The sequence below is a fragment of the Ammospiza caudacuta genome, chromosome 3 (assembly GCF_027887145.1).
Source record: "Ammospiza caudacuta isolate bAmmCau1 chromosome 3, bAmmCau1.pri, whole genome shotgun sequence".
Lineage (NCBI taxonomy): Eukaryota > Metazoa > Chordata > Aves > Passeriformes > Passerellidae > Ammospiza > Ammospiza caudacuta.
This window is the reverse complement of record NC_080595.1, coordinates 58825805-58853402: the sequence shown is the minus strand read 5'-3', so window position 1 is coordinate 58853402 and position 27598 is coordinate 58825805. Positions and strand designations below refer to the sequence as shown.

Here is a 27598-nt window from a genome sequence, read left to right as displayed (position 1 = left end):
AATTATTCTGTTGAGTAATTACATAGCTAAATCTGTATTGAAGCACCCAATTGCATGAGAAGATAAAAAAGCCAAGTTAATTGCACAGACTCATCAAGAGTAGAACTAATTTAAGAGCAAATATCTCACTGACTCTTCCTCCAGATGTTTCCAGCTGATGGTTTTAGCCTTTTTGCAAGTTGCATCCCTGTTGCTGCACTTACCTTCTACTGCCTTTAAGAAACTGAAGGTAATTTAGAGTTTGCACCTGATCTTTCATCCCTGCATTCCCAGTAAATAAATGGTATTAAATTGGTTCCCAAGAGTCACTTTCTCATGTATCAGTAGCCTAAATCTGGTAAATCAGTGAAATTACTGTTTTCATTATGGCAAGAAAACCATGCCATTGTGAGACGTGCCAAGATTAATATTCTGTCTCTGCATGGCTGACCAGGTACTATTTGCTCAGGTATCTTCTGTTACATGCCTCATATGCAATATATCCTCACAGTATTTTGTGATTATATCTGGTAGTGAAGATAATTAAAACTATTAAGACCTCTTGCCTTAAGGGTGTTTTTTTGTACTGCCATGCAGATAAGGAGTAGAAATCAAACAGGGACACTGTGAATGGCTATTGGGTTGGCTGTTTAGGAGATCTGTGCTCAGTTTCTATTTTTTGGCTGAAATTTGGGCAGTGACTGTGCTTTAGGCTGGACGTGCTTATGTCACACAGTAGGGCCATGAGCCCTCAAGCCACAAATGTAACAGAAAAATCTTCTTTACTCTAGGCCAAAAGTCACATTAAGTCAATTGTCCATACATAATCTGAAGGCCCAACTTTGTTTTTACATGAAAATCAATATACAGATAAGATTCTGGGGATAACAGATGTGCTGACAGGTTTCTGTCACCGATCGACCCTTTGAAAGACGATATCTCACTGGCATTGCACTTCATCCTATGCTACTCCTAGAATTTTTTATTATCATCAGATCAAGAGACATAATATTTTTAGCTTTCTAAAAAAACCCCAACAACTCTCTCCCCACAAAAGACTTCAATATATCAAGATTTAATTATGATTTTAAAATTACAGTGGTAGATGATGTAAAATGACCATTCCCCAAAAGTTTTGAAAAACACAATTTACCAAATTTACCAAATAGATTCAGATAGGAAATATGTTTTCTGATTGGAAAAGGAAAGGCCTTTAAACAAACAAATTACTGCACATGAAAACAAAAACATATGTTTAGTGCATTTTCCTGAAATGAGGGGAAGGTGATTTTGAAAACTCTTAGTGTTGGTGCCCATCTTTGTCTCAATCTTTTGCCAGCTGGGTAAATACCTTCACTCTTCAATTCAAAATGGGTGTACTCCTGCTGATCTCCCTGCTCTCTGATTCCTTTCCTTTTATTACAAGTGTTTAGCTTAAATCATGCCATATGAACAAATATATTTTTTTCTGGTTTTATTTCTGATGCAAAAAAACTGCATGCTAGTATCTTTTTAATTTCTGATTGCAGTTCAACCTGATCAAACTGTCTTTAATACTGCGGTTCAACAATCAGTCACCGAAAAATCAATTGTTCACACAATTGTATTCAGAAGTTCACTCCTAAATGCTGAGGTATGCTCTGTTAGATGTCAGAGATAGATGTAGTCCCAATATCCCATATACTGTGTGATAATGGAAAAGAAAACTATACTGAGATTCTTCAATTTCTTTTATGAAACTTGATTTAACTTATGACTCAAAATCATTTTGTCACCTCATTTTTTTCTGACACCTGGAATATTTAACTTGATGTCACTGAATACTAGTCAAGACTGTGTTTGTTTATGTACAGAGGAGAATGATGATTTTGCTACACTTTGCAAAGCAACAATAATGAAAAATAATTGCAATATTATTGTGACCCATTCATAAAGAACAATACAGCTATGTTAATCTCAAATCACTATCTTCTATCTCCCTTTTAATGTCACAAAATTAGGATGAGAATGAAATGTTACATGAACAATATTATCCAATGATAGGTCATTTTTTAAAGCTGAGGTAAAGGGTAAAAAACTTGTTTCTATTAAAGTTAATGAAAGAATTCACTTTTTTGTTACAGTAAGTGAATAATATCCAGAATCATTATTCTGAGAAAAACTAGATCTAGAATCATTGTTTTTATGATAATGTACTAGACATTTTTATAGGCTCAGATAAACTTGCATTATATCCTTCAAGTCCCTGCCTTTATTAGAGAGAAAGGGGACCCATCTCTTATCTGACCTTGAGTTTATAAGAATGTTTATAAGTTTGTAAGAATAGCAAGAAAGACTAAAGATATACAACTCTTCCAATAACACCAGTATGTTCAAAATGTCAGCTAAATTTGTGGCAATGAATGAATTTGAGAGTGGAGGCTTACATGGATGCCTGGAGGTCTGCAAGGCAAACATAAGTGATGTGTAGTAATTTTGTTATTCCCATATGTCTGCCTTGGTAGTTTGTGAGAGACTTTGAAGGGAAATGGTAGTCAAAATCCTATGGAATCATTTGCTTAGACTGATCAGAATATGGTCCTAACTCAGTCAGCAGAACATAATTTTTTTTACAAATAAGAAACAGATCAAAAAAAAGTGAAGGGTTTTTTTGTCATTAGTGTCAATCTCAGTTCTTTAACAAGACAATGATTTACAGGTCTTCATTGAATTCAATAAAGAAATGTAGGATGCAAAATTTTATATTGAAAACAAGTTAGAAATTTAATGAAAAATAGCTACATTTTTTTCCTGAGTAAAAAATTACTTGTCCTGTGCTTAAAACTAAATAATGAGATTGTGTTTAGCAGACTGACATAGGAAAGCAGTCTGTTGGGGAAAAGCCAACAATTACCATAAGGCTATAATCAGTCCACTTGGCATTGTCCACTGAAACTATAAACTCCTTTCAAAAAGTCCAGGTACCTGTGGTGCTGAGTCTTTTCAGTGCCAGAGTTACATTTGCCTTAGGTGATAAGATGGTGCAAGAGGCAAGTATGATCCAAATTGTTTTTAAAAGAAAAAAGCAATCCAGCATAGACTCCAGCTTGAATTTACAAACTTGACATCTGCTTCTGTGAGTCTTACCTCATGTAAATAAAACCCCAAACATTTTTTTTGTTTCTTAATAACACAAGTATTTGCAAGTTAACCATCCTAGAGATTTTGTATTACAGTTAAAATGCCTCCAGTATTTCAAAGCATCAGGTGAGGAATGTGGAGTCATAAACCTCCCAGCTCTTTGTTCAGCTTACAGTGTAGTCTCATTGGTTTAGCCTTTAACTACAAGGCCTGCACTAATAACTGGCCTGGCTTTTTTTCTCATAGGTCACAAAAGTAAGATAAAATGAACTAAGTTGTTTGTCTCTTCCAATGCTTTGTCTTTTCCAATGGCTAGAAAGCCTACAACTTTTCCAATTTTTCTTTGTTGTATTTTCCCCCTTGATTCCGTTTATGATGTAGTGTGTGTAGTATTGTAGGTCATATTTTTTCCCTTTTTTCATCTCTGTTTGAAGAGCACACAGATGAGAAATAGTCTGTAACAGAGGGTTGGGCACTTCTATGTGCCATGAATATGCTTTCCTTGAAAAAGCTTAGGATCCCCTGCTCAGGATCCAGTAATATTAAATGCAGGCAGACTTCTGGCTCCCACATGCACATTTTTGCATACCATAAATCTTGTGGGCCAAGCAGGAACACAAGGTGTAAACTTTCTGGTCCGATTTTTCCTACCTAGGATGGATACAGAAGCTGTTTCACAGGCCCTTTCACCAGGGATTTATGGAGAATGCAGCTGAATGGAACTGAGTTTGTGTTTTGCACAGATTTGACAGTTAAAATTAATTTACTTCTGAATTGAGTTTCCAACAAAATAATGTTTGTGGAAATGCTTAATGACATTTCATAACTCCTTTTGATATTTCTAAAAATAATTATCATTACATTTTAAAATTAAATAATCAGTTGTCTTGGTTTTATTCATTGTTAGCATTATTCTTACTACTCCTTTGTGAGTGATTCTAGTTAATGTAGTAAAATAATAGATTTAAATGAAATATTGTGCTTAAATTTAAGAGGCTCTTCAGAAAAATTACATTCTGTCACAGCAGATTTCTTTTCCAGTAGGCTTTCTGATTACAAGACAAGTGATTTTCTATTAAGAAAACAGCTCATCAGGAAATCCAGCAGCTATAGCTCTTAACTTCATGATAACTTCATACTTCATGAGGTTTTTTAAAGCCTCATCTCCCAGAGTGCTGCAAACAGTATCTCCATTTTTCACTCAGAATCATGTTTATACTAAGAGCTATGGAGAGAAGTGTGAAGAACAATGCCTAACAGCATTAAAATACCAAAGCACAGCAAAAAATTGCATTTGTCTGTTGTGTTTGAAGTATTCTCGTTTCCCTAAAATAGTCTTGAGATTTCTAGAAGAGTAGCATTGACAGTAGGGCTGTGGAGGGTGTGGACACAGGAACAGAGATGTAGTGAAAACCCCTTGTGCCTACAGATGGGTATCTTGGCCCATTAACTGTCATATTTCTGACACCAATGCTGTAGCAGCAATCCAGGGTGACTGAAAGAATCATTGTCCATTCTCCTGTGTTTGTTCTTTAGTGCTGCTATTGCTGTGCTATTTCAACTTTTCTGTGTGAAGGAATAGCTTGTATCCCTGTGAGATGTTGAAGAGTGCAGAAGGAAATACACTTAAATAGTACAGATAGATAGAGTCCTACCTTTCTTCCTTGTGCAAACCTGGACTAAGTTCTGTGAGTTCTTTTGTTCAAAGGTATATGATAAGGCCAGATCATCCTTGTTGAGAGCTGTAACTTTTCCATGAAAAATAAGAAACTTCACAGTTCATTTGAGATTGTATCTCTCTGTCATACTTGGAATTTGGGGGAGAATGATTTTTGATTTCTTACTGGTTTTCTATTTCTGTGCTTTCTTAATACTGTGCAGCATTCAGCCTAATTGGTCAAAAGTCAATATAGATTTAACTATAAACCACAAAAGAAAAAGGAGATTGGTGGAAATCACAGTTTAAGATATCCGGAGCACCTCAGGCTATCAAGGTCTAGTCTGTTAGGACGTTTAGATCTGTCCTGATAGTATTATGTTGTGCTATTTCTCAGCTTGAGTAGAAGCAGAATTGAACCCAAATGATCTACTGCTTAAGAGGATAATCATCCCTTTGTAAATGGGAAATCTTGGCCAAGATGGAGTTTATGTAAGATCATTATATAAGGTTATTAAATTGCATCCCACATGGCACAGTGAAGGTAGATCATCCTTACTGAAATATGAGTGCTAAAGTAAAGTAAGTCATAGAGGGATGTGCTCTGTAAAGCAAGTACTTAAAAGGTTTTAGCAAAGTTGCAGTATTTCACTCTCTTCCCTTTCCTGTATATTTAATATTTTTAAATGGAATAGACATAAAATCTGGTAACCTTTTCTCTTCTTAAGGGACAGTCAAATTAACAGTCTCTTTATAGAGACAGAAGTTATATTTTCCTTCTGTATTTTCCATCAAAGTTGAAATTAGTGTATGTTTGGCAGAAAATTGTCAGATTTGTCCAAACTACCTTCTCCTTTTGGACCCCATGATAAATTTGAAAGAAAAGCCTTGTAGAATTAAAAATCCACATGTCAATACTTCTTCCATCATAGATTCATATTTGCAATGTGATATTTGATGTAGTTTTCATATTGATTCTTTTGTCTTTTAGAAAATGTTCTGAAATTTATTGGTAATGGAAAAACTAACCTGCTGGAAAACCCTTGATAAAAGGGATATTTTCCTAAAATACTCAGAAAGACCCTCAGAAATGTTTTGCAAAAATTTAAGATCTGAGTTTTAGTCTTAAAACTGAGTTCAGTGCACTGAGTTCAGTGTTTTCTGATGTTGAGATAGAACCTCCTCTGTTACAGCTTGTTTTCCTTGCCTCTGGTATCTTGTCAGTGGGCACCACTGAAAACACCCTGGCTCCTCCTTTTTTGTTCACTCACTTAAAGCCTTTATACATACTGAGCTTTCTCTTCTCTGGGTGGAACCATGTCAGGTCTCTCAGCCTTTCCTCACAGGAGAGGAGCTCCAGTCCTTTAATCATTTTAGAGGCCCTTTGCTGGAATCTCCAGTATACCCAGGGCTCTTGCACTGAAGAGCCCAGAACTGGATATAGTGCTCTAGGCATGGCCAGTAGTGCCACAAAAAACATATTTTAAAAGATATTCTAATTGAGGAATATTCTGGGGGGCTACTTTAAAAAAAAGCAATTATATTTACATTTCAGGATGACTTCAGAATGAAGGAGAGAACTGTTCTCAATGTCAAAGCAGGTTAAATGTTATGTGAAAGAAGACTGGTCTTTTTAATGGACAGCCTTGCTGAACGTGTTGTTTTCTTCCTCTGCTCTTGTCGACTTATTTAATCTTCCTACCTGCAGATATTGCAGCTCAGCAGGAGCTCAAAGGCAGATGGAAACTACCAATGTGCACTGCACTTGAACTCCTGAAATAAAGGACAATATCTCCCTCAAACTTAGACTAACACAGAGCAAAATATGTAACTGTGCAAGAGAGGAAAGGACTAGTGATTTAAAGCAATCTGATTTCCTAAACTCTTTTTTACTTACAATGTTTTGTTCTCCTGAAAATCTGTAAGAAAATATACTTTCTGCTGGATTTTACCTTAAAGAGATTATATTACTTTTACATAATGATAGCCACTACAGAAGTAATTACAACTTTTGTTAAACTGCTAGTCCTTTCTAGGATATTTTTTGAGATTTTTATTCTCATACGTGGAATGTAATTTTTGTACAGGTAAGAAACCCAAGGCTTGCCAAAGTTTTCTTAGCAAAATTGATTTCTAGTGGAGTTACTCTGGCTTTCTTCCATTAGTTTAGAGATGGTTTCTGCTTCAGGCAATATCCAACTCAAAGATGAATTTCTCTTGTCAGGTCACCCAAGAGATTGCTAGTCTGGCTTCATTCCTTCCTTCAGAATATTACCATTCATATTCCATCTTGTATGATGGATACATTTAATTACTAGACAATCTGCAGCATCCTTACTCCTGGCTACAGCTATTTTGCAAGCAATTCCTTCATATATGTGAGACAATTAAAAGTGACAGTTCTGTACTGTTCAAATAAATGGAGATTGTATCCCTTCAAAGGGTAGCTAGATGAATAAAAGCCCTCCAAATCACTAGCAAGCAAACCTAATGGTCTCAACTAATTCTGATAAATGAGCCTAGTCTCACTTTCTGCAATGACTTTTTCTTTATTATTCTGGGTTTTCAGGTATTAAAGTAGGAGCAACACCATATTTTGTGAAATTAGCCTTGACTAAACCAGTTGATGCTTATCCAGATCACAGTCCAGTAAAATGGGGGATCTGCTTTACATTCTTCCAGATAACAAACAGGATTGAGACCCTCTGTGCCAGTCTGTGCATCTTACAGACATCTGTTTTGTTGGTGCTGGTTTCCAAATTTTTTAAGACAAGGCCCTCAGCTGAGAAGCACTTTCAGCATGGATGTCAACAGGAACTGAAATTACCCATTCCTTCATAATGGGTGCTCAGCATCTGCCAGTAACCTGGCCTTCAACCAGGTATTTCAGAAGAACCAGAGCTGCCATCTAGACAAATGCATGTGCTATGGAATTATTAAAGGTGACTAGACAAGACTCAGATCTCTTTTGCCTTTCTGACTCACATAATGAATGTCTGACCCACTTTTCCAGTGAGAGGATCTCCATCTAATAAGTGCTTCCTAACAGAGGTCCAGACTCATTTCCATTAAATATTCTCATTTTTAATCTTTAAAGTGATAGACATTTATTCCTGTTTTAACTGGCATCTTAAACCAATTTGGAATTATGCACAGTTAAAAAATAAATGTATGCAAGATAGAAATTCTGCTGCTGACAGATTTTAGCAGCCTAATTTTTTTTCCCTTTTGGTTTGGAACTACAGGATGCATTTATTCTTGCAGATAAAATGTTCTGGGAGGGTCCTGAGGTTGACTGGCACCACATAGCCCCAGTCCACTAAAGCCCATGCCCAAAACAGGGTTTCTGCCACAGGCCATTGGTTGGGAATGCACTTTGGCACTGGTCAAATCTCTGCCAGGGATTTAACACTTGCTAATAATTTACTGTACAGGCTGACTGTAGCCCATTAGACCCTGGCCCTGCTTAGTTTACTTAGTGGTATAGGCACTGTCAGTGTGTCTAACTTGGATAAGGCTGTTTTGTTATTGTTTTTGCATGTTGAATATTCAAGTTTTTATTACTCTACAATGAATAAAGTTCAGATGGTCTGCAAGGGGACTTTGGCACCTTTAAAATGTCACCATCTATCAACCTGCCTTACTTCAGGTAATATTTTGATCTCAGACCCATTGTGACCTTTCATGTACTTCTCTGCTTATGTGGTTTTCCATGGACTTCTGAGTTAATGCATCTTTGAGTAAATATCTAATTGCAAATTTGTCATAAGAAAATGAAAAGCAGCCCAAACCCTGTCAGGGGAGATTTCAATGGCTCAAAACTCTTAATATCTGTAATTCACAGCATAAGCTGGACTCAGGCATTCTCAGCACTCTTTATGCTTTTTTTATTTTCTTCACAGCAACAGTCAAGCTGTGCTCTGGTGACAGAAAATCTGTCATGACATTACGAATCTTCCTCCAGCCAGTGTTCCACAGACACCAAGCTGAACAGCATTTTGGCACAGGCAGGTGGGAAATGGGTATGAGGGGTGAGGCAGAGCCAAGACACTGATGCTCTGAAGCAATCCATCTCTTAAACAGCCTCAGAGGAGGCATCAAGCTGCTTTTCACCAGTGGAAGTGATTCTGCCACTGCTTTCTCTCCCTCCAGTCTCCTCAAGAGCAGCTGTCCCTGAATACACTCTTGAGTGCTGTGCCAGGACAGAATCAAGATCATGTTCTAAAGTTAACTAGATTTAGTATGCTCTCTCCTTCTGAGGAGCTACTGTTGGTATCTTTTGCACCACTGAATTAGAATGAGCCTTGTGTAATCCCAAATCTCTTCTCAGCATGTATTTATTATTCAATTTAGAAGAACTGCAGTTCTGGGTTTTTTTTTCACTGATTTTCTTTACAGAAATGTTTGCTTGAAATAGGACTATTTTCTGCAGTTAGACTGATCAGGGGTTTGTATCCTAGTAGTACTATACACAAAGGAATCTGCATTTTATTTGTGAATCTTCAGAAACATTTATTTAAAATTTCCTAGTCTATTATATTTACAGTCTACTCATTTTCTAACCTGCTTGTGTTATCACAGATGGGGAAAAATATCAGCAAACACATGAGTCTCCATCTGTTCCTCAAAATGAAATGAACTTTCAAAGTTTAAATTATTAAGACTAAAATCCTGATACTAGGAAAGCTTGGCACAGAAAGCCCAGGGCTGATTTTGATGTTAGTGAGGATTCTACCACTGGCTTGTGATGAAAAATAACAGACCAACTGCAGAAGAAGCTGTTGCTCCACTCTTTGCATTAGCCTTCTATTTTTATTATGGGGAGAAACATGTTTTCCTCATACCTTTGAAAACAGAAACATTTATCAGTTTGCATGGACTTAGTTTACAGTGTTAAAATATTTTTCAAACCACGGTTCTTGGTTGGAAACTAATTCAGAATTATTTATATATGCTGAACATCTGTGTATTGTCCTGTGTATCTTTGTGCTTCCACCATGATTTCATGGTAGACTGGCAGCATCTTAGTGAATACCCTTTTGCACCACTTGCCAAAATAAATACAGTGTGTAGCTTACAGCTTTCTCCCAGAGAAGGATATGATTTTAATTTACTTTACATGTCCCAGAAAGCAATGGCCTGCATCAAATCTACTTCTTGGCAAATTTCCTGTGGAAATGCCTTTCTTCTGTGGGAGCTGGTGGCTCACTGTCCTCACCCCTACTCCAAGGCTGTGCAAGAGCTTGTGCTCCAACAGGAATTTGGAGGTATGTGGCAAGAAGCTGAGAAGAAGAAAGGAAGAAGACAAAAGGTGGTGCATTAGCTTGGATTAAGGGATTTCTTAGATGCTTTTTTATGAGAGGAGATGAGATATACTTGATTGATTCAGAAGAGGGATCCATAGTGACCAAGGCAGCTTCTCATGATGTTGAATAGGTTAACTTTAAGCTTCCTTTAGTCGTTTTTACATTAAGTTTTTGTTTTCTGAAAATCTTATTTCTAAAGTCCTTTTGATTTACCAGTAAATCTTGTTTTCCTGCATTCACATCTTACTCTAGAAGCAGGAAAAAGTGATAGGCTACTAGTTAGAAGCAGTTAGCATATCTGTGAGCCTACCTACCTTTACACCTTGTGGCAAAGAAATGTGCCCCCCTCTTTTGAAAAGGCAGCAATTCACATCTGCTTCACAGGGAGGTGCAAGAAGTGGTCAAACCTGCCTTTACTTGCCAGCTCTAGAGCTTTGAGATAAGCTGTGTATTGAATCCCATATGAGGTAAATTTGTGGTCTGGCTCAAGGAGAGAGCAGGCTTCCAGGAATTAGGCTAGCACTGACAATCTGGACCGGTGTCACACAAGGGTGCAAGCCCAGAGGTTGGCAAGTCAGGCTGTGTTGCCCTAGGACAGTTGTGTAAGCAAGCATGTACACAGCCACCTGTCTCCAGCCTGCCCTGAGGACCTAAACATCCATAAATTTCCAGCAAAATCACTTCCCCTGTCTTAATTCTAAGGGAAAAAGAGCTTATTAAATTTCATACTTATTAGGAAGACATGCTTCCCTGCTCTGATTTTTTTTTTTCTTCAGTTAAGAGATCATCCTTTTCTTTTGCTTTAAAGGGAAGAGAAATGCTTTTCTTGGGCAGTATTTAATAAGCACTGTTAACTTACAGAAGTAGGAAAAAAACCAACATGACAAGCTATTTATTTTCAGTGTGTATCCTGATTATTTTTACAAATGCTGAGAATTTAATTCTTTTATTTTAAGTATCTCAGGGAACTTTGAGAGGCCCATTTCTGAAGACCAGATATTTAAATCCACAGTCCACACTCACTCCATGGTGCATTCCATCACCAACAGGAATGTCTGCCAGCTTTCTCTCATGGGTTCAGCACTGAGGATATGTGGACTTAAAGACAATGTGATTTTAGACTGATTTTCATAAATATAATGTTCAGTATCTTCTGTGACAAGACAGATAATGGATTTTATCCAGCTTTAAATACTACCCATCAAAGAACTGGTGCTACTTTCCTAAGAAAGCACGAGTACTGCCCATTGCACTCTGATGATCAGATGATACTGTCTCATAGTTGCACAAAGCACAAATCCCTAAACCTTCTCACCCTCAGAATAAAGTATTCTCTGGGAAAGAGATGGAATGTTTTCATCTTTGACCTCTGTAATAGCAAGTGGTAAAAATGTAACGGTGTTCTGTGATATTTTAAAGTATAAAAGGGCTCAGATTGGAACATCTTTTCCCATTAAATATTTTTAAAAATATCACCTTCTATTTCAGTAAAATACAGTACAGTAGCCTGCACTTCTGTCTTCTGCACTAGAGTAAAAAAATTCCTGATGCACTTTTCCATATTCGCTCTTTTACAGATGTGATGTTTTGAAAAGGTAAAGCACAGAGAATTGAGTTTCAGTGTGTTGTCCTATGTGTTCAGGGAGGAAAAGAAGAATTAAAAACAAAATTAAAAGTGAAAATATATTTTTTTAAATGAGTGCTTTTGTTTCAAAGATAAAGATTTTCTTTTCTTGCCAGAAGCTTTAACAAAATCCTGGAACCTGTGTGACTTTTTTGTACCAGTCCAACTCTAGTCTGCTCCTGGTCTAAAAGTTCTGCTGCAGACAGGCATGGGAAAAAGGATATGGGTTTTGTTTTCCACATACTTATGAACATGTGGCTATAATGTATTGCATTAATTTTTTTTTTGTTTCCATCCTTTCTTTGCTTCTTTGTCCTTCAAACTTGCTGCCACAGTTAAATGAAATAAAGCAGCCATGACTGTAGCCCCCAGAAATAATCTTGTATAGACCCATGCAAAGCCTTGACACAATTTTTTGATAACAAACTAAGATTGAACATGCCAGGAAAATGTTATTCTTCTCAAACTACTAGAGAGGTGGGAAATACAAAAAGAAAAAAAAATAAAGGAAAAAAAAGTAGTTTTTTTTTTTGATTGTTTTTTATTACATTTAGAGCACACTGTTTATTAAGAGTATAACACTGAACCCCATAGAGAACGGGTATTAATGCAATTTCAAATTGTTCTTAGAACTGTGTCTGCCATTTCATATTCATTGCACAAGTGGCAGAAATATTTTCTTTCAGGCCCAAGTAAACTGTGAAACTCTTGCAAGGAAAATGTTCCCTTTAATAAAGAAAAATATTTGTGCAGCAACATCATCAGGAAGAAATTTCAGAGTAGCTCACAGCAGTCATAGACAAGTTATAAGAACTGAGGAGAAAGGCTTCTTGCCAAGAGCAACTCTTGTTTACTGCCAAGATGGCAAATACCCTATCTTCCCTGGGATCTCTTGTGTGTGGGAAACTCTCTTCCACAAGTCTTCAGCAGTTTTAATGGTTACATTTTTGGGTAAAGGCCCTTCAGCTCACTCACTTCAATCGAGCAACAGGTGAAGCTAAGTGATCATCTTCACTTATCCCCTGGAAGCCTTTCCATGTCCCCCAGACTGCCATACTGCTAAAGTCTCTGCAGGGCAGATGTCAGATCACTTCTGAGCCTTCTGTGTGCAGTAAAAGGAGACAGATTATTGGGCATCAGTGTCCCACAGTTTTCAAATTCACAGAGCACCTTATGAAAGGGGGAACAAAAAGATATGACTCCTGCTCTGGGTAGGAGACAAAGGAGAAAGCAAAATAAAACTGGCAGAAAAGTCAACCTCCCTGTGCTAGTGCCTGAAGAGTTTTTTTTTGAAGAATGTAATTTACAAGTGTTTGCAAGAAAACAACTAGTTTCATGTCTGCTCAGAAAGCTGGAGTAATGGATTCTAAATAAGGTTGAGGAGGTGAAATAGCAGGCATACTCCTCTAACCTTGTCAAACTGAGCTCAAAATGATAAAGTCACAGCTCTAAGTACTAAATGGGCAAGTCTCTGAAGAAAGTGTAATTGAGGAAATTATGGAATGTCATGTCAGAAGACTTTTTGCAAATTTTGCAAGTCTCAGGCTGCCCAAGTCATTGAAATGATGCTTCATAAAGAAGCACATTCTTCTGTCCTCTATTGAAATGGAGCTTTGCAGAAGCTTAAGACAGGGGGTGATTCAGTCCAGGGCCATAGGTACATGACTGGTACTTGTCTGTTAGCTACTTAAATTAGGAAGTCTTCCTGAAATGAGTGCCTAAGGTCTACGTCTGGTCAGTGAAGAGAAAAAGGTCTATAGAAGATCTTCACAGGGATGTATCTTCTTTTTCTGCTGAAACGGGACAAGCATTTCCTGTTGGGAGCTTCAGAAGGGCTTTATTTTTTTCCACTGAGGAGAAACACTGAGTGTTACCTTCACTACTTGTACTCAGAAACAAGTTCAGAGCTTAAACTAGTTGGACAACCTCATGAGCATACCTATTAAAATAAAATAGCCATCTTAATAGTCCCGTTAATCTCCACTATTTTTCAATCTGAGCAAAACTTGGTAATAAGTCTTGCTTTGTCCCTGTAAACTGAGCAATTTACTGTCCTGATAATTATCAGTGCCAAGAGCTGTACTGAGTCTGGCTGGGATGGAGTTAATTTTCTTCATAGCTATCCTTGTGGTGCTATGTTTTGGATTTTTGACCGAAACAGTGTTGATAACACATTAATGTTATAGCTGCTGCTGAGCAGTCACTGAACAGTATCAAGGATTTCTCTGTTTCTCACACTGTCTGGTCAGTGGGCTGGCTGGGGGTGCATAAGAAGTTGTGAGGAGACACATCTGGGACCACAACTCACCAAAGGGATATTCCCTACATTATGACATTGGGATCAGCAATAAAAGCTGCAGAAGAAAAAGGAAGGATGGAGGTTGAGATTTGTAGCATCTGTTTCCTCAAGTCACTGTAAGATGTGATGGACCATGGCTTTCCAGGACATGGCTGAACTGATGGGAAGCTGTGAATGAATTTTTTGTTTTGTTTTACTTGTGCACACAACTTTGCTTTATCAATTAAACTCCTTATCTCAATGGAAGAGTTTTGTCACTTTCACTTTTCTGATTCTCTTCTCCATTCTGCTGCTGAGTAAGCATCTGCCTGGGGCTAAGCTACCTACAAGGATTATCCCATAACAGTAGAGAAGTCCTTCAAATAGTTGTTATCTTTAAGAAAGATATATTAGAGAAAAATAACTTTTAAAAGGGTTTTAATAAGATGTACCAAATAATTTCTCAAATTTTTTGCTCTTAACAAGTGTCTGTTAAGCAAAATTATATTTCCCCAAACAAAGGTATGAATATTTGCCTATGCTGTTGTGTAAACAGAAGACTTAATGGCTATTCTGATTTTAACATGGGGTAGAACAGAAAAAAACAAGTCTCACAGGATTCACAAAAGATATTTTCAGAATTCTAATGATTTATTTGAATATAGGAACTACTGAACTAGCTCTTTGAACAGAAGGAAGGGAACATTTTTTAATAAAATCTGCACATACTTCTACCACTTCTGTGAATGGTGAACAAGTTGAGGCAATAAATGGTCAGAGATGTAAGAGCTATCAGCAGTCACATACAGATGGAAAAACTGAAGAAAATTCTAACATTGCCTTCCCAATTAATGAATCTAGCAACATTTCCAGATAGGTATCTCTTGAGAAATTAATGTTATTCAAATACAAAGACCTGTGGAACTAGGGAAAGAATGTAATTACATTAGGTCCAGAGAACCTGTTACAATTGTTGATTAGGCTTTTCCATTACAGAGAACTACCCTAGAGAATTAATTAGTTAGAATCCCCTATATATGAGAGAATAATGAAGTTAGTTACTTTTTAAAAGTTATTATTAAATTTGGCATCACAATCAATGACTTAATTTTAACTGAGGTTCTCAAACATTTCATACTGCATTTTTCAAAGTTTTGTCCCATCTTTCCTCTAATGGAGTTTCTACCACAGAAACTTAGAAATTAAAGCTGTAAAATACTTATTGCATCACATTTTCTCTCTTTTTGATTTTAGCAACATGAGTGATGTAACTGTTCCTTTGATCACTTATTTTACTTAATCTTGAAAACTAGCTAACAGGATTTCTCCATGGTCTATCTAATTTACTTTGCAAAGAAAAATCCCAACCTCAAGCCCTGAAAAACCCTGAAAGACAGTAAAAACAATTAATAGAGCAGTTGAAGGTACATCCTAAGTTTTTAATCAATAATTACTCTAATGTAAGTTTAATGTGCATAAGCTGTTTACATATATAATGGTACTGCCTTCTAAGGACTGGAGGCACTCCAAGGGTCACAAGGCTTCAAACTAGAGTATTATTGTCAAATTTAAGATTTCTTCAGTTGCAGCATGCTTTAAAAATGAAATCAGTTGTCATTAAGTTTTAGAAAGGGATATTTTATTGAATACTATTAACATTATTTTATTGAATACTATTAACATTATATGAATATTATTAATATTCTAGCATGCAAGGCAAAAGCCAACCCTAGCTGTACATGCACAATGATGGGCTTTATTTTCATTCAGGAAAGAGATGTTGTATTCAGGGTGGATAATTCCATGAAAACATCATCTCTGGGGCTGTTAAAAAATAAGCAGAGTGCTAGGAATTAGTAACAAAACTCAAGAGCAAACACATAATATGGTGCATCCATGTCTCAACAACACAGATCTAGTCACACATCTCAGACAGGAAATAGTATAGAATAAGCAGGTATATAGTGAGCATAAGGTACATGAGCAAATAGGACAGATGAGGATAAATCATGGTCTGGGTCAGTTTCTGTATCACAGAGATTAAAATAGAGAAGACTGAGGAAGACAAAACAGGTGAAGGAAGGTATGAGAGAGCTCCGTAAAATCTTGACCATCCTGGGAATGATTAGTCACTGTTCTTCACATAAGAAAAAGGAAGCATCAAATAAAATTAATTTCTAGTAGGTTAACACAAATAAAAGGGAGTACACAGGCCCTCTTAGGAATTTATTGCTAGAGGAAACCCTGGGTGCCAAAATTTTAGATGAGTTTAGAAAGTCGCTTCAGAAAATGTTTTGCCAAATTAAGGAAAGAAAATTCCACCAAGGTCTATAAACCACACAAAAAGGAACTCTGGGCCAGGAAATTCCTAAATTGCAGATTCACAGTAGCTGTGAGGTGTTTTACTGTGGGTAGCTTGAGGAGGTGCATATCTACTTGTTTTATCCTTATCTTGTGGTATCTGATAAAGATCACTTCCTGAAATAGCACACAGGTAAATGAATCTCTGGACTGTAAGAGCATAGCTGACATTGTGCCCTTGTCCCAGAGCAGAAAGAAAAGTGACAAAACACCCTCTCTTTGCTTCCTGTTTAATACACTTCCACCTATTTCTCAATATGGATTGAACATATTGCAAAGTTTCTTGGTAAAACATGAGCTCTGGCTCATCCTTGCTCTCAATACACTCTGCCTTCAGGTGAAACTGGAAATAACAGCCAAGGCAGGTCCCCCCTGCCACTGCCTCCAGGATGTGGCAGTATCTTGGAAAAAACCCTATCCCTAGTGCATATATACTGGTAAGTATTTTTAAACATACTGAAGCAAATAGCCTCAGGTTTTAGACTGGGGCCAGATGGGTGATTGAAGTGAAAATAACACAGATACACAGAGGAATGGTGACTTCAAAACACTGAATTGTCTGGTTAATAGGATGCACAGGCTCTGAACAGTACTGAATGTCATTTACCTTATATTTCAATACTGTGTTCATAAAAATAAGAAATAAAGATCTGATGCATCTCAAGACACTGAGAATTTAAAGCTATTTTTGGAACTGACTTTAAATCTTTGACTTTACAAGTGAACACTTTGTTGAGGAAAGGACAAGCAGCCACTAAAATTAGGCCACTAGGAATTTAAGGCTCATGTTTTCAGATTTACAGAATTTATATTATTATTTATATTATTATAAATTATTTATAATTTATAATGATATAAATTATAAATTTATATTATTTATATTATTAATATAACAGGATACCACATATTCACATTTATGACCATCTCCCTTTTATTCTCCTGAATGCAGAGAACTGCACTATCAGAAGTACAAGCAGAACAAACTGTTTTGAATGCAAGCTATAAAATATTCATTATTGAGTCTCTCACTCACAAATACATGTTTTACAACCGAAATTTTCTCATTTAGTTATGGCTTAAGTAGGATAAATATAGCTTGAATTTACTATCCTTTCCTCTTCCCCATCACAAGATGTCCAACCAAATCAGGGAATATTTAAATCAAATTTTTAAGTGAAAAATTAAACTGTGTCTCCTCTCCCAGAAGTTAACAGGTTCTCAGTGCTTTCCATTCTCATTGTTTACCTGTGGCAGATATGGAAGCAAATATACTACAGGACATACCATGAACAGCTGCAGCAACAGCACCAACAAAAGCAACATGTGTTGTTGGGCCTTTGGTTTCCAGGTGCTTGAGACACAGCTGACGTTCCTTCATTTTGTGACTGCTGCCTCTTTCTCATGTCAGCTACTTCAGTGCCCAAGTGGCTATAAGAACACAGACATAAGAGATGTACAGAATTACTACAGACCGTCATAAATTACATTCACATTTCTACAGCAATGCCTGATGCAACTGCTTCTCACAGCACATGGCAACAAAAGCATGTGACCATCACCTGAGCCAGCCAAGGAATAGCTCCAGTGTGTTGAAAGCAGTTTCCAGAAGAGCACATCTCAGTGGCACTCTTAGGCTCCTGGGCTGCTGAATAGAGCCCATCCTTACTGCTTAGGCTGCACTCAAAGAGCTCTTTATTATCAGTGTTTCTAACAGCAAGCCATACAGCTTTTGTAGCACTTGGGAGAGACTGCCTTGTTCCTCACCATAGGACTATCACAGCTGTTTCCATTGTGCTAAATATACAGCTAAAAATACAGCAGGATGGTTATTCATCTTCAACATGAGTTGGAAACTGATTTTTTTTTTACTTTTGACTTTAGTCTATGATGGACCATTGAAATTGATGTACGTGATCTTATATTGAGGGCAGCTGTCTGGTAAGGGCCAAGATTTTCATATGACATAACAGAGAGGTTTGTTACTTAAGAGTTATTCTTGGTAAATAAAATGAATAGTAAATATGTATTTATAAAATACTTTTACAACTTTGAGACTATTTTGTCAAAGATCTTTTCTCAAAAAATCTTTTCTCAAAGTCACAGATCTTTGCTCATTGCCAGTTTTTCCTAGATTTTACTAGGCCAAGATTTTTTTCCTTCCAGTGACTTAAAATATGCAGCTGGAAGTAGTATACCATGCATTATCTAGTCTTACAAAGAAGTTAAACATTTACTGATAAATTACATTAATTAGGAAGGTTTAGATGTCAGGATCCTTCTAATTACTCACATCTTTCTACAACAACTTTAAGTTTCTCAGAGTAATAGCAAATACAAACATACAAATTAGAGTAAAATTTGGTACCTTTGCCTTTGCAAAAGTGCTAACAGATTACTGTGGGGAGGAGCTTGGTTTAAAACAGAAGCAGGTAGAGATGGCCTGGTGTGAGCAGCATGCACTGTGCTCCATACTCCCAGGGCATCCTGCTACAACCAGGGGTGCTGGGGAAAGGTAAAATCTGATTGATTTGTCACCTGGGTACACCATGCACAGACAAATAAGAGACATGCCACTTCTACATGCACTCAAGCAGCAGCTGTGAGAGTTATCATTTACATGGTTGCTAAAACTCCCAAGGCTTTTATTCTGCAATAATGTCCTTCTAGACAGCTTACAGACAACCACACACAGCAAGGATACTAAGCTTCAGAACTCAAACCCATGCTCTAAAACTCAAGAAACTCAAGGTTGGTGGTTATTTTGGCTTCTTACATAGCTACCTTTTCCATGTATACTGTCACTGAGGAGAATCAAGTAATTTCTGTAGTGTTTGGTCAAATCAAACAATGAAAAGCCATGCAACTATCACTGGTAGTTGCACCTGCTTATGCCATTGATATGACTTATGGTTTATAGCTGCTCTTGAAAATTAAAATGACATGCAAACAAAAACCACACCTTTTTTTTTTTTCATGTCAAATGCAAACCACTGGGGTTAAAAAGGGATGCTCTGGTGTAACTCAATAACTGCCCATGTTTTTTCAATAGATAGGAAGGAAGGGAAATTGTTGAAGCATAATATGTAGCTCAGAGAGTAAGTGACGGTATGAAGTCCTTTTCTCCAAATTACAATGCAGAACTTCTGCTGACTGTGCATGATGCATTTAAATTATTTCATAGATAGCTGTGTCATGCTGTGAAATGGTATTTTTTTCAGCAAGTGCAATGACTGTGGTTAAAGGAATTAAAGCCAGATATTTGCAAATGGAATGTTTGTTTCTTTTAAGTAAGATAGTGATTCTAGAAATATTTGTACAACAACAACAACAAAAAAAAACCAAACAAAATGTATTAGTTTCAGAAGCCAGTAAGTCATCCATATTTAAGGATTGTTTGCCTATAATCCCATTCATTCCACCTGTGTACCTGAAGTCAAGCATTTTTTTCACCATTTTAGCTACATATATATATAACATGTACTATGGATAGAATATGTGGCACTATAAATACAGGGGACAGGATGAAGGTTATCCATTCAGACATGATGATGACCACTGGTGACTTTGATGTAGTTTCACAAAAACTTTACCACACCACAAGATGCTGCTGCCACTAAAATAAATAACCCTCTCCCTTTTCTCCTGCACAGCTCACAGTCACTCATTCCCTTCTCTGCGTTGGAAGCAGCATTTGTACAGGGACCAGGTGAATTTGATAAAAGAATAGCCATGACTGAAATTTAATCTAGAGGGAGAAGAAAAAAAATAGATTTAACTTGCTTCAAGTGACTTTCTCATTTACCTCGAGAACTTGGACAGGGCAGGGGAGAAAACTGAACATCAGGCAGCAAAAAGAATGTGGGGACCACTTTCTTCCATTCCTGCTCACACTGTCAGCAAGTGATGGTGAAATGAGTGGGAATTATGCAGCTGCAGAAAGGTAAAATCTGCAACTGCAGTTCCCAACACACAGAATATGGCAGAGAGGGACAGTCAGAAGTGGGGTTTTACAGGAGTGTTTTACACCTTTGATCCTGACCAGCAACCTCAACTACTGAAAAGTCTCCAGCATTCATCTTTTGGTATTAACTACCATGGCAAACTGTTTCAGAGGTTTGCAAGTTTGGTAGGACACAGAATTGTGAGGAAATATGGCTCTCCATTGTAGAGCATTTCAGGAGAAATTACTTCCTCCAAGGTTGCTCAGAGCCTGTCTAGCCAGTCTTTAGAATAGAACGGCTTGTTTGCTATGTTATAACAACTCTGGAGTATGGGGAGGCACATAATCCATATCCTTTCTGGCCATGCATTATTTGGTGAAGGAAGAGGGCAGTCCTTCATTGCAGGTAAAGTTACATTTATCTATTTAGGCTGTATTTGAAAAATAAAAAGAAACAGATAAAAGAAAGAAAGAAAAGAACCACAGAGTCAGAATCATAGAATGTGTTGGAAGGGACCTGAAAGATCATCTGGTTCCAATCTCCCTGCCATGGGCAGGGACACCTTCCACTAGGCCAGGTTTCTCAATGCCCCATCCAACCTGACCTTGAATGCTGCCAGGGATGGATGGGGCAGCCACAATTTCTCTTGGCAACTTTTTCCAGTGCCTCACTGCCCTCACAGTAAAGAATTCTTTTCCTGAGGAAGGAAGGAAAAAAGGAAGAAAGAGCAAGCAACATCCCCCAGTCCTGTATGTATATCCAAGGAGATTCCGGCTCCAGCAGAATAAAGCATTAATTGCAATGCCAGTGAAGTGCTATGATGGGATACATTCTGAAATGGGTTGTAAACATGGATATTATATAGTGGGACTATCCTTAGCTGCCAAATATAATGGGGAAATATCTTATTGCCACAGTGGGAAAAAGTTGTATTTAATCCAATTCAGATTCTCTCCTTTCCACAGCTGACATTGGTGCTCACTCTGAACCTTGCTGTGTCTCATGGTCCAAAAAAAATGATTTTGCTTGGCATGACTGGTGTTCTGCCCAATAAAAGCAGGAGGCTGAAACTCCAAGCAATGGGACAGTGTTCTCAGTAAACAACCGAAGTGTTCACTGGCTCAACCAGTGGCTGAAGTCAAAGTCTTCAGCCCTATTCTTCTGCTTGTGTTACTTTCTCTCAGAGAGATTTAAGCTGAAATTTATAATATGAAAAACCCACTCTGTGAATCAAACCTATTACATTTACTGAGGATGTAGTTGGATGGCTGTAAACTTCAGTTTCATGCTTATTTTGGTTGGATTTCATGTTTCATGTTTTATTTGCAAATACCAGATGTCATCTACGCAAAACAGTAATTGATTCCATTAGATTATTTAGGAAGCAGAAGCAGGAATATCTTAATTCTTGGCTATATTTAGAGACTGAGCAGACAGAGGGTTTATTTTTGGTGCCTTGGTCCAAGGCATAAAAAGAAATTTAGAATCTTTGATTCAGCAAGTGACTCCGATGAAATGAACAATTTTTCTGGAGTGTGAAAGTTAGTACATAATTATGAAGGACTAGAATGTTGTGCAGTGATTCTGAGTAGACCTTATAGAATAACAGTACAAATAATACACACTGTCTCCAAGATCTCAGTTTACCTTTTAGCTTTTTCACCACTTTCACTCTTCCTGAGACCCTCTAGCTTGGCAAAAGTACTGAGTAGTTGGTTAAGGTGAGCCTTTTGTCCAATGAACAGTTTTTCTCCTTGGTATACTACATATGATCTCTCAGACTATCACAGGTATCAATTTCTTCTGCTGGTTTTGCATCTGGCTCTTTGCCTCCATTTGGTGGCATGGTTTACTAACTGTGTTATGATTTCTGTTTGTACTGATAGGAAATAGGAATAGTATTTGAGCTGGTTGGACTGACTCATTCTCTTGGGAGTAGGTTGGTATTATGGACCTCTGAACAATCCCACAATCATGGAGGACTTCATTTTGCATAACATCTGCTGGCCCTGCTCTGTAGCTGAGGAAATGAGCCCAAGGGTAGAGCAACTGTTTTTTATACCAGTTATGAGACAGATAGCTATTATAAGCTGCAGAGTAAGGAAGTCTGTGAAAGCCTTCAAACTTCCAGTGCTGGAAGATTATGAATATTATAAAACCCTTAGAAATTTGGAGTAAGCTTTCCTATTAGTTCTGAAACCAATAGCACAAGGATCTATTCCTGTGTTTAGATAGTGTAAATACCACTTATTTCACTGGGTTCCCAGGAGTAATTATTACAGAAAACCCCTTGTGTGCAGAGAACTGTCTTGGGAAGGCTGCTCAAAAGAAATAACTGATGGAAGAATTATTTGGTTTATTACATTACTACCTGGGAAGCCATATTGAATACAGACTACAGTCCCTTCAAATTCCACAGAGTAACTCTAGAAAATGAAAAAAAAGGCAATTTCGCAATTGTTACACTTCCCCAACTCTCTACCTCCTGTAGGATTTGTGCTAACTTTTAGATAGGTTTTAAAGTGTTTTTCCCAGCAATTCTCAAGGTATTGGACATGGCAATAAACACAAGTTGCACCATTTCAATCATTTAATTTGATGTCTCTCTTCTGATGAAAAGTTTTTTTTTCTTTTTTTCCCCCCTTTCCTCAAAAGGCTGTCATTACAGTACTGAATTTTCTGAAGTTTTGGCACTGTCCCATCTGGCCCTCTTTGCTTGTTTTGGAGCCTTCCCTTGCACATGACCCCCCTGCAATATTTTCTGTCCCCCTCTTAGCATTGTGAAGGCATTCCCCGGAGAAGCTCCTGAGCTATGAAATCAGAGAAAAATCTTGTAACTCCACAGGGGGTTGAGAAGAGTTTCTATCCTTTCCTGTCTTCTGGAACCATTGTCTAAAAGCTGTTTTGGAAGAGAGAGATCATATAAGGATGAGGATAAACACGTACCATTTTATACAGCAAAGAAGTGGCATTTTGTCTTTTTTTGCAGGTAGGACACATAATGGCTGAAATTTCGGGGCAGAATTGGTGCAGAATCAGCTAGAGCAATCTGTCTTTTTTCAAACTTTGCAATAGGCAAGCAAGATCACCTTGCAAAAGAAAGGTGCACTAGATGACTTAAGGATACAGAGGGTGATTTACTCTGCAGGCAAGAAACTTAGCCCTTAAAATATCTCTTTTTTTGTGATCTGTCACATCAGTACTCCCACATTGCTTTTCTTCTTCTGACTTTGAAAATAAAGGGCCAAAACCTCAACTGTGTAGCTTAAATTCATACTTTATACTAGTTTATTTCAAACCCAGATATGATTCTATCGATCTCTTAACCATACTTGTTTTCACTGTCTTTACTGGCATTCACTCGATTCCTAACAAGGATTGTTTTTAAGTTTAGGGGTTTTGAAAGCCTTTAAAACCTAAGATTAAGGTAGACAATATCCGTTTAAGACCCCATCCAGGCTTCACCGTAAGAACTAAAATGTACACTGAGGAAGACTTTGTATCCTGTGGATTCAAGACTTCAAACTACCACTTTAGAATATATTCCATATATTTGGAAAATCTCAATGTTTATTAGAATAGAGTTACATTAACACCTTATTAAATATTTTTAATGAGTTGTTTGGGGATAATTGGATGACCTTTATAAGATTTTGATTGGTTTGTTTGGTTGCTTGGGTTTTAGTAAAAGAGTCAGCAAGAGAGTGACAAAGATAACCCTGAAATACTGTTGCTTTTATTTTTTTTCTCAAATAGTCAGGGTTTTTTTCAGTAGTCAGTCAATTTTCAATGTATAGACCACTTTTTAACTTGAAACACTAAACAAAAACCTTCAGAGAATGCTACAATGTGGCACATCTAATGATCTGTGATGTCCTATTTGTTTTAAAGGCAGTATGATATACTGTTTGGAATCCATAGTGCTTTTTAAGAACAGATTTCCTAGAGTAACAGAACTATGCAACACAGTCTGAATACAGCTGCCAGTTAAATAATATCACTGATTGCAATGCAAAGACAGCCCTAACACAACATCGATTTTTTATTTGTGCTGTCTTCATTCATCTGGAGGAATGTTTTAAAGGTACCTCAAGCTAAATGAAGACAGACCACAAGATTTTAACAGATGTCTCTGAGCTACAAAAAGATTTCCATACTCCCCTCGCAATGCTGAGTGAGCACAAAATCAAGACAGCAGTACTATAGGCATCCTTTTGGGTGCTGCTGACCACTTAACAGCCATCATACAGCAATGGCATTCATGCTATTCACTCTGCACAAGAGAAACCTCAACATGGTTTCTTTAATAAATCCTGAAAGTCATTCACTACTTCACAAATAAATTCATACAAAGTAATGGATGGAAAAGAAGAAATCTACCAGAAGAAGTGCAACTGTGAGTTATCTTGAACTTTTGACATCCTAGGTTTTGAATACCTGTTGGCTCAGAGAACAAGTTATTGCACCTACTGACTTTTGCTTTTGGAGAACTGAGGACTCGAATGTCTACTGCAAAATACCTTGCTCTTCTATTAGTTACTGAAGCTCAACAAAAAAATTTCAAGGCACATGATTTATTACTGCCATACAGACATCTTTCTCCTGTCAGGTCTTCTGACTTGGAGATGTAGGACTCTAGTTTCTAAAGTCTTCTGCAGCAAGCCCTGAGAAGGTCATAAAGTGGAAATTCTATCCATTATAGGATAGGATAAAAAGAAAATAAAATCTAGTGGAAAACTGGCAAAAAGTGTTCAGACATTAAATGTTTTATTTAGGATAGAACACTCCTATACAAATATTCATTCAAATTGAAACTGTGCAATTTGGCTGAACACTACGAAATCCTTGTCTTTTTTACAGTAATATTCTTTTTAGACTTTCCCATACTTCTGTACTCAAAAAGGATGTCTGAGATTTCTTTTTATTATGTTATGGGAACTTGGTATCCTGAAGAAGCCTTGCTTAAATCTTCGCGTCATCAAGTAAATATGCATTTGTGCTTCTGAATCAGACATTACTGTTCAGCAACAAAACATTAAACCTGACAGTAATGCATTATTGAAAAGTTTGAGATGACTGCATGTGGTTTTTAAGAAGCTGCATTAAAATTATGATTAAAAGCACTTTACAGTCTTCGGGAACATTTTATAAAAAGCAAAATATAAAACTCATCAGGAAGCCTTTTATTTATTTTTAAGTGCATTGTTTTTATTCATATTTGTGTTTGAAAAACATCTAAGAATCCTGTTTACATGACATCTATATTCCTATTCATTATAGCTAGCATGGCTTCCACTGACTTACACACATAACACTTTAGAAAGCTGAGAAGATAATTTCCTTACAGTGGGGAAATACAAACCTTGACATATTGCTGAAAATAAGTGCTTTGTTAAAGTCTCTGACATTTCTCAGAAAGAGGACACTAAGAAGACACTTGAGAACCCAGAGAGCTTTATTTTATGCATTAGCATTGTAATTTCTAAATAAGTTTTCTTGTGCTCAAAGCCTTTTGTCTGTATAAAAAGCCAGCTGTCATCTGGGGGTTTTGTGAACTGCAAAGACTCTGCACAAATTTCTGCAGAAATTTAAGAAAAAATTCATAGACACAGCACAAGAATTTGTAGCCAACATAGGCTAAAAAGATTTGCAGGTGTGATCCAAGTGTCAAACAAGCTTTATTTTTGGTGAACTACTTTTTCTGCAGATAAGACCATTCTGGAGAATTTTCATCTGCAGAAATGGCAACTTTTAATCAGATAAGTGCACATAAATTTTGTTTATGGTGCATATGCTATGAAGGGTTGAAAGACAAAGGAAAGGATTAGGAAAATTGTTTTAATGTGAGAAGAGCTTTTCTGAAAGCACACTGGACATGGTTCTAGTCTCTGAAATGACAGAATCCATATTTTCACTGTAAGATGAAGACTTGCATCCTCTACTTCAAAGGCCCTTTATTTTTTCAATTTCCTTTTCAAAATGAAAGACTCAAATTTAAACAGAAGGAGCTTCAAAAAGGCTTCCTGACTATAGGCTTTTTGAAATAACTCAATAATTGGTAGTCATTCTGATTTTAGTTACACTGACTGACTTTTGAGATATCTTCTGACATTATCTCTTTGTGTTCCAGTCCTCCTTTCCTCAGCCACCCTCAAAAGGAAAAAAATATAAAATACAATAATAAGTATAAACAAAACTAAGAGAATAGTATGGTGTAGAGAAGGTATTTGGTTAATATGGTATGACAGAGGGAGAGGAGAAGGTGGAAAGAAGCAGCAACAGCCTAAAGTTTTTCTGATGGCTTGGAACAGTGGGAGAAGGTGAATGCAAGCACTACACTCAGATAGGCTGGTCAAGGTGCCATGTTCTGCTCACGTTACAGTTTTTATGAACTTCATGGCCATAGAACTAAAGAAATACTTGTCCTTGGCAGAGAGTGGCCAGGCTGGTGCACACCCCCCTGTAATGAATCTCCAATTCTCTCCCACAAGCTGTGCTACTTCTGTTAAACTCATAGCAAGCTCCTGGTACTTTTGTAGACAGTGCTGATGCTTGCTGGTCTGAGGAAGTGAGAGAAGACCAGTTCTACTCTGTGCAAGGGATGTGCTCTTTTCCACCATGCTGGCACATGGTATTAGAACCAGATACTGTCACCATGCTTGGAGAAGGGTTTTTTGTCTGAAGTCCTGTATTTCTACGGTCTGAATCTTTCACTGTACTGGCTTGTTCTGTGTTTAATGCTACTTTGTTCACCTGCATGTTGCACATTTCTCCATCTGCTGATACTAAGCATCACATCCTTCACGGTCAGTCACATGTGAGGGTTTCCCACTTATAAAAATAATGTGGCTCTTTTCTTAAGTAGCAGAATGGTTCATGGATGTATGGATGTGCTGGAGTGGGCACTGTGGACACAGAGGTCCTCAAGGCTTTGTTACAGCCTCTAATTGGTGCTCTCCCTTCCCCAGGCTCTGTGTCCCTTACAGCTGGTTTTGAGACATGGCTGGGGCTTCACCAGTGCAGAGGGAACTGGGAGACTGATCCAGCCACCAGCACAGGACAGTCAGGAGGAGTTATCAGGGGCTCTTTTATAACTTTCTTCCATTCTGCAAGTTAACAAGAAAAACTGGCATGAAATAAAACCAACAGCTGACTAGAGTAGGAAAATGGGAAGACAATGAAAAAATAAGGATGGAAGACAAAACCCATGAATTTACCTGACTAAATATTGGGTTAGAACCATTTTGGAGCTAGAAATTAGAGTGGATGTCTGAGACATCACACAAACTATATGGCTTGAAAAACCACTCTTATAATGGGAGGCTTTTTTAA

The 27598-nt window shown here is 37.3% G+C and overlaps 1 protein-coding gene across 1 annotated transcript in view; it reads right to left on the bottom strand.

Moving 5' to 3' along the window:
* The window catches only part of RGS17 (regulator of G protein signaling 17), a 70107-nt gene that overhangs the window by 11891 nt on the left and 30618 nt on the right, over nucleotides 1-27598 (bottom strand). Inside the window, exon 2 of the mRNA XM_058801860.1 lies at nucleotides 17610-17753. Coding sequence (XP_058657843.1) covers nucleotides 17610-17728 — 119 coding nt within the window. The 5' untranslated portion in view covers nucleotides 17729-17753. The remainder of the gene's footprint in view (nucleotides 1-17609; nucleotides 17754-27598) is intronic.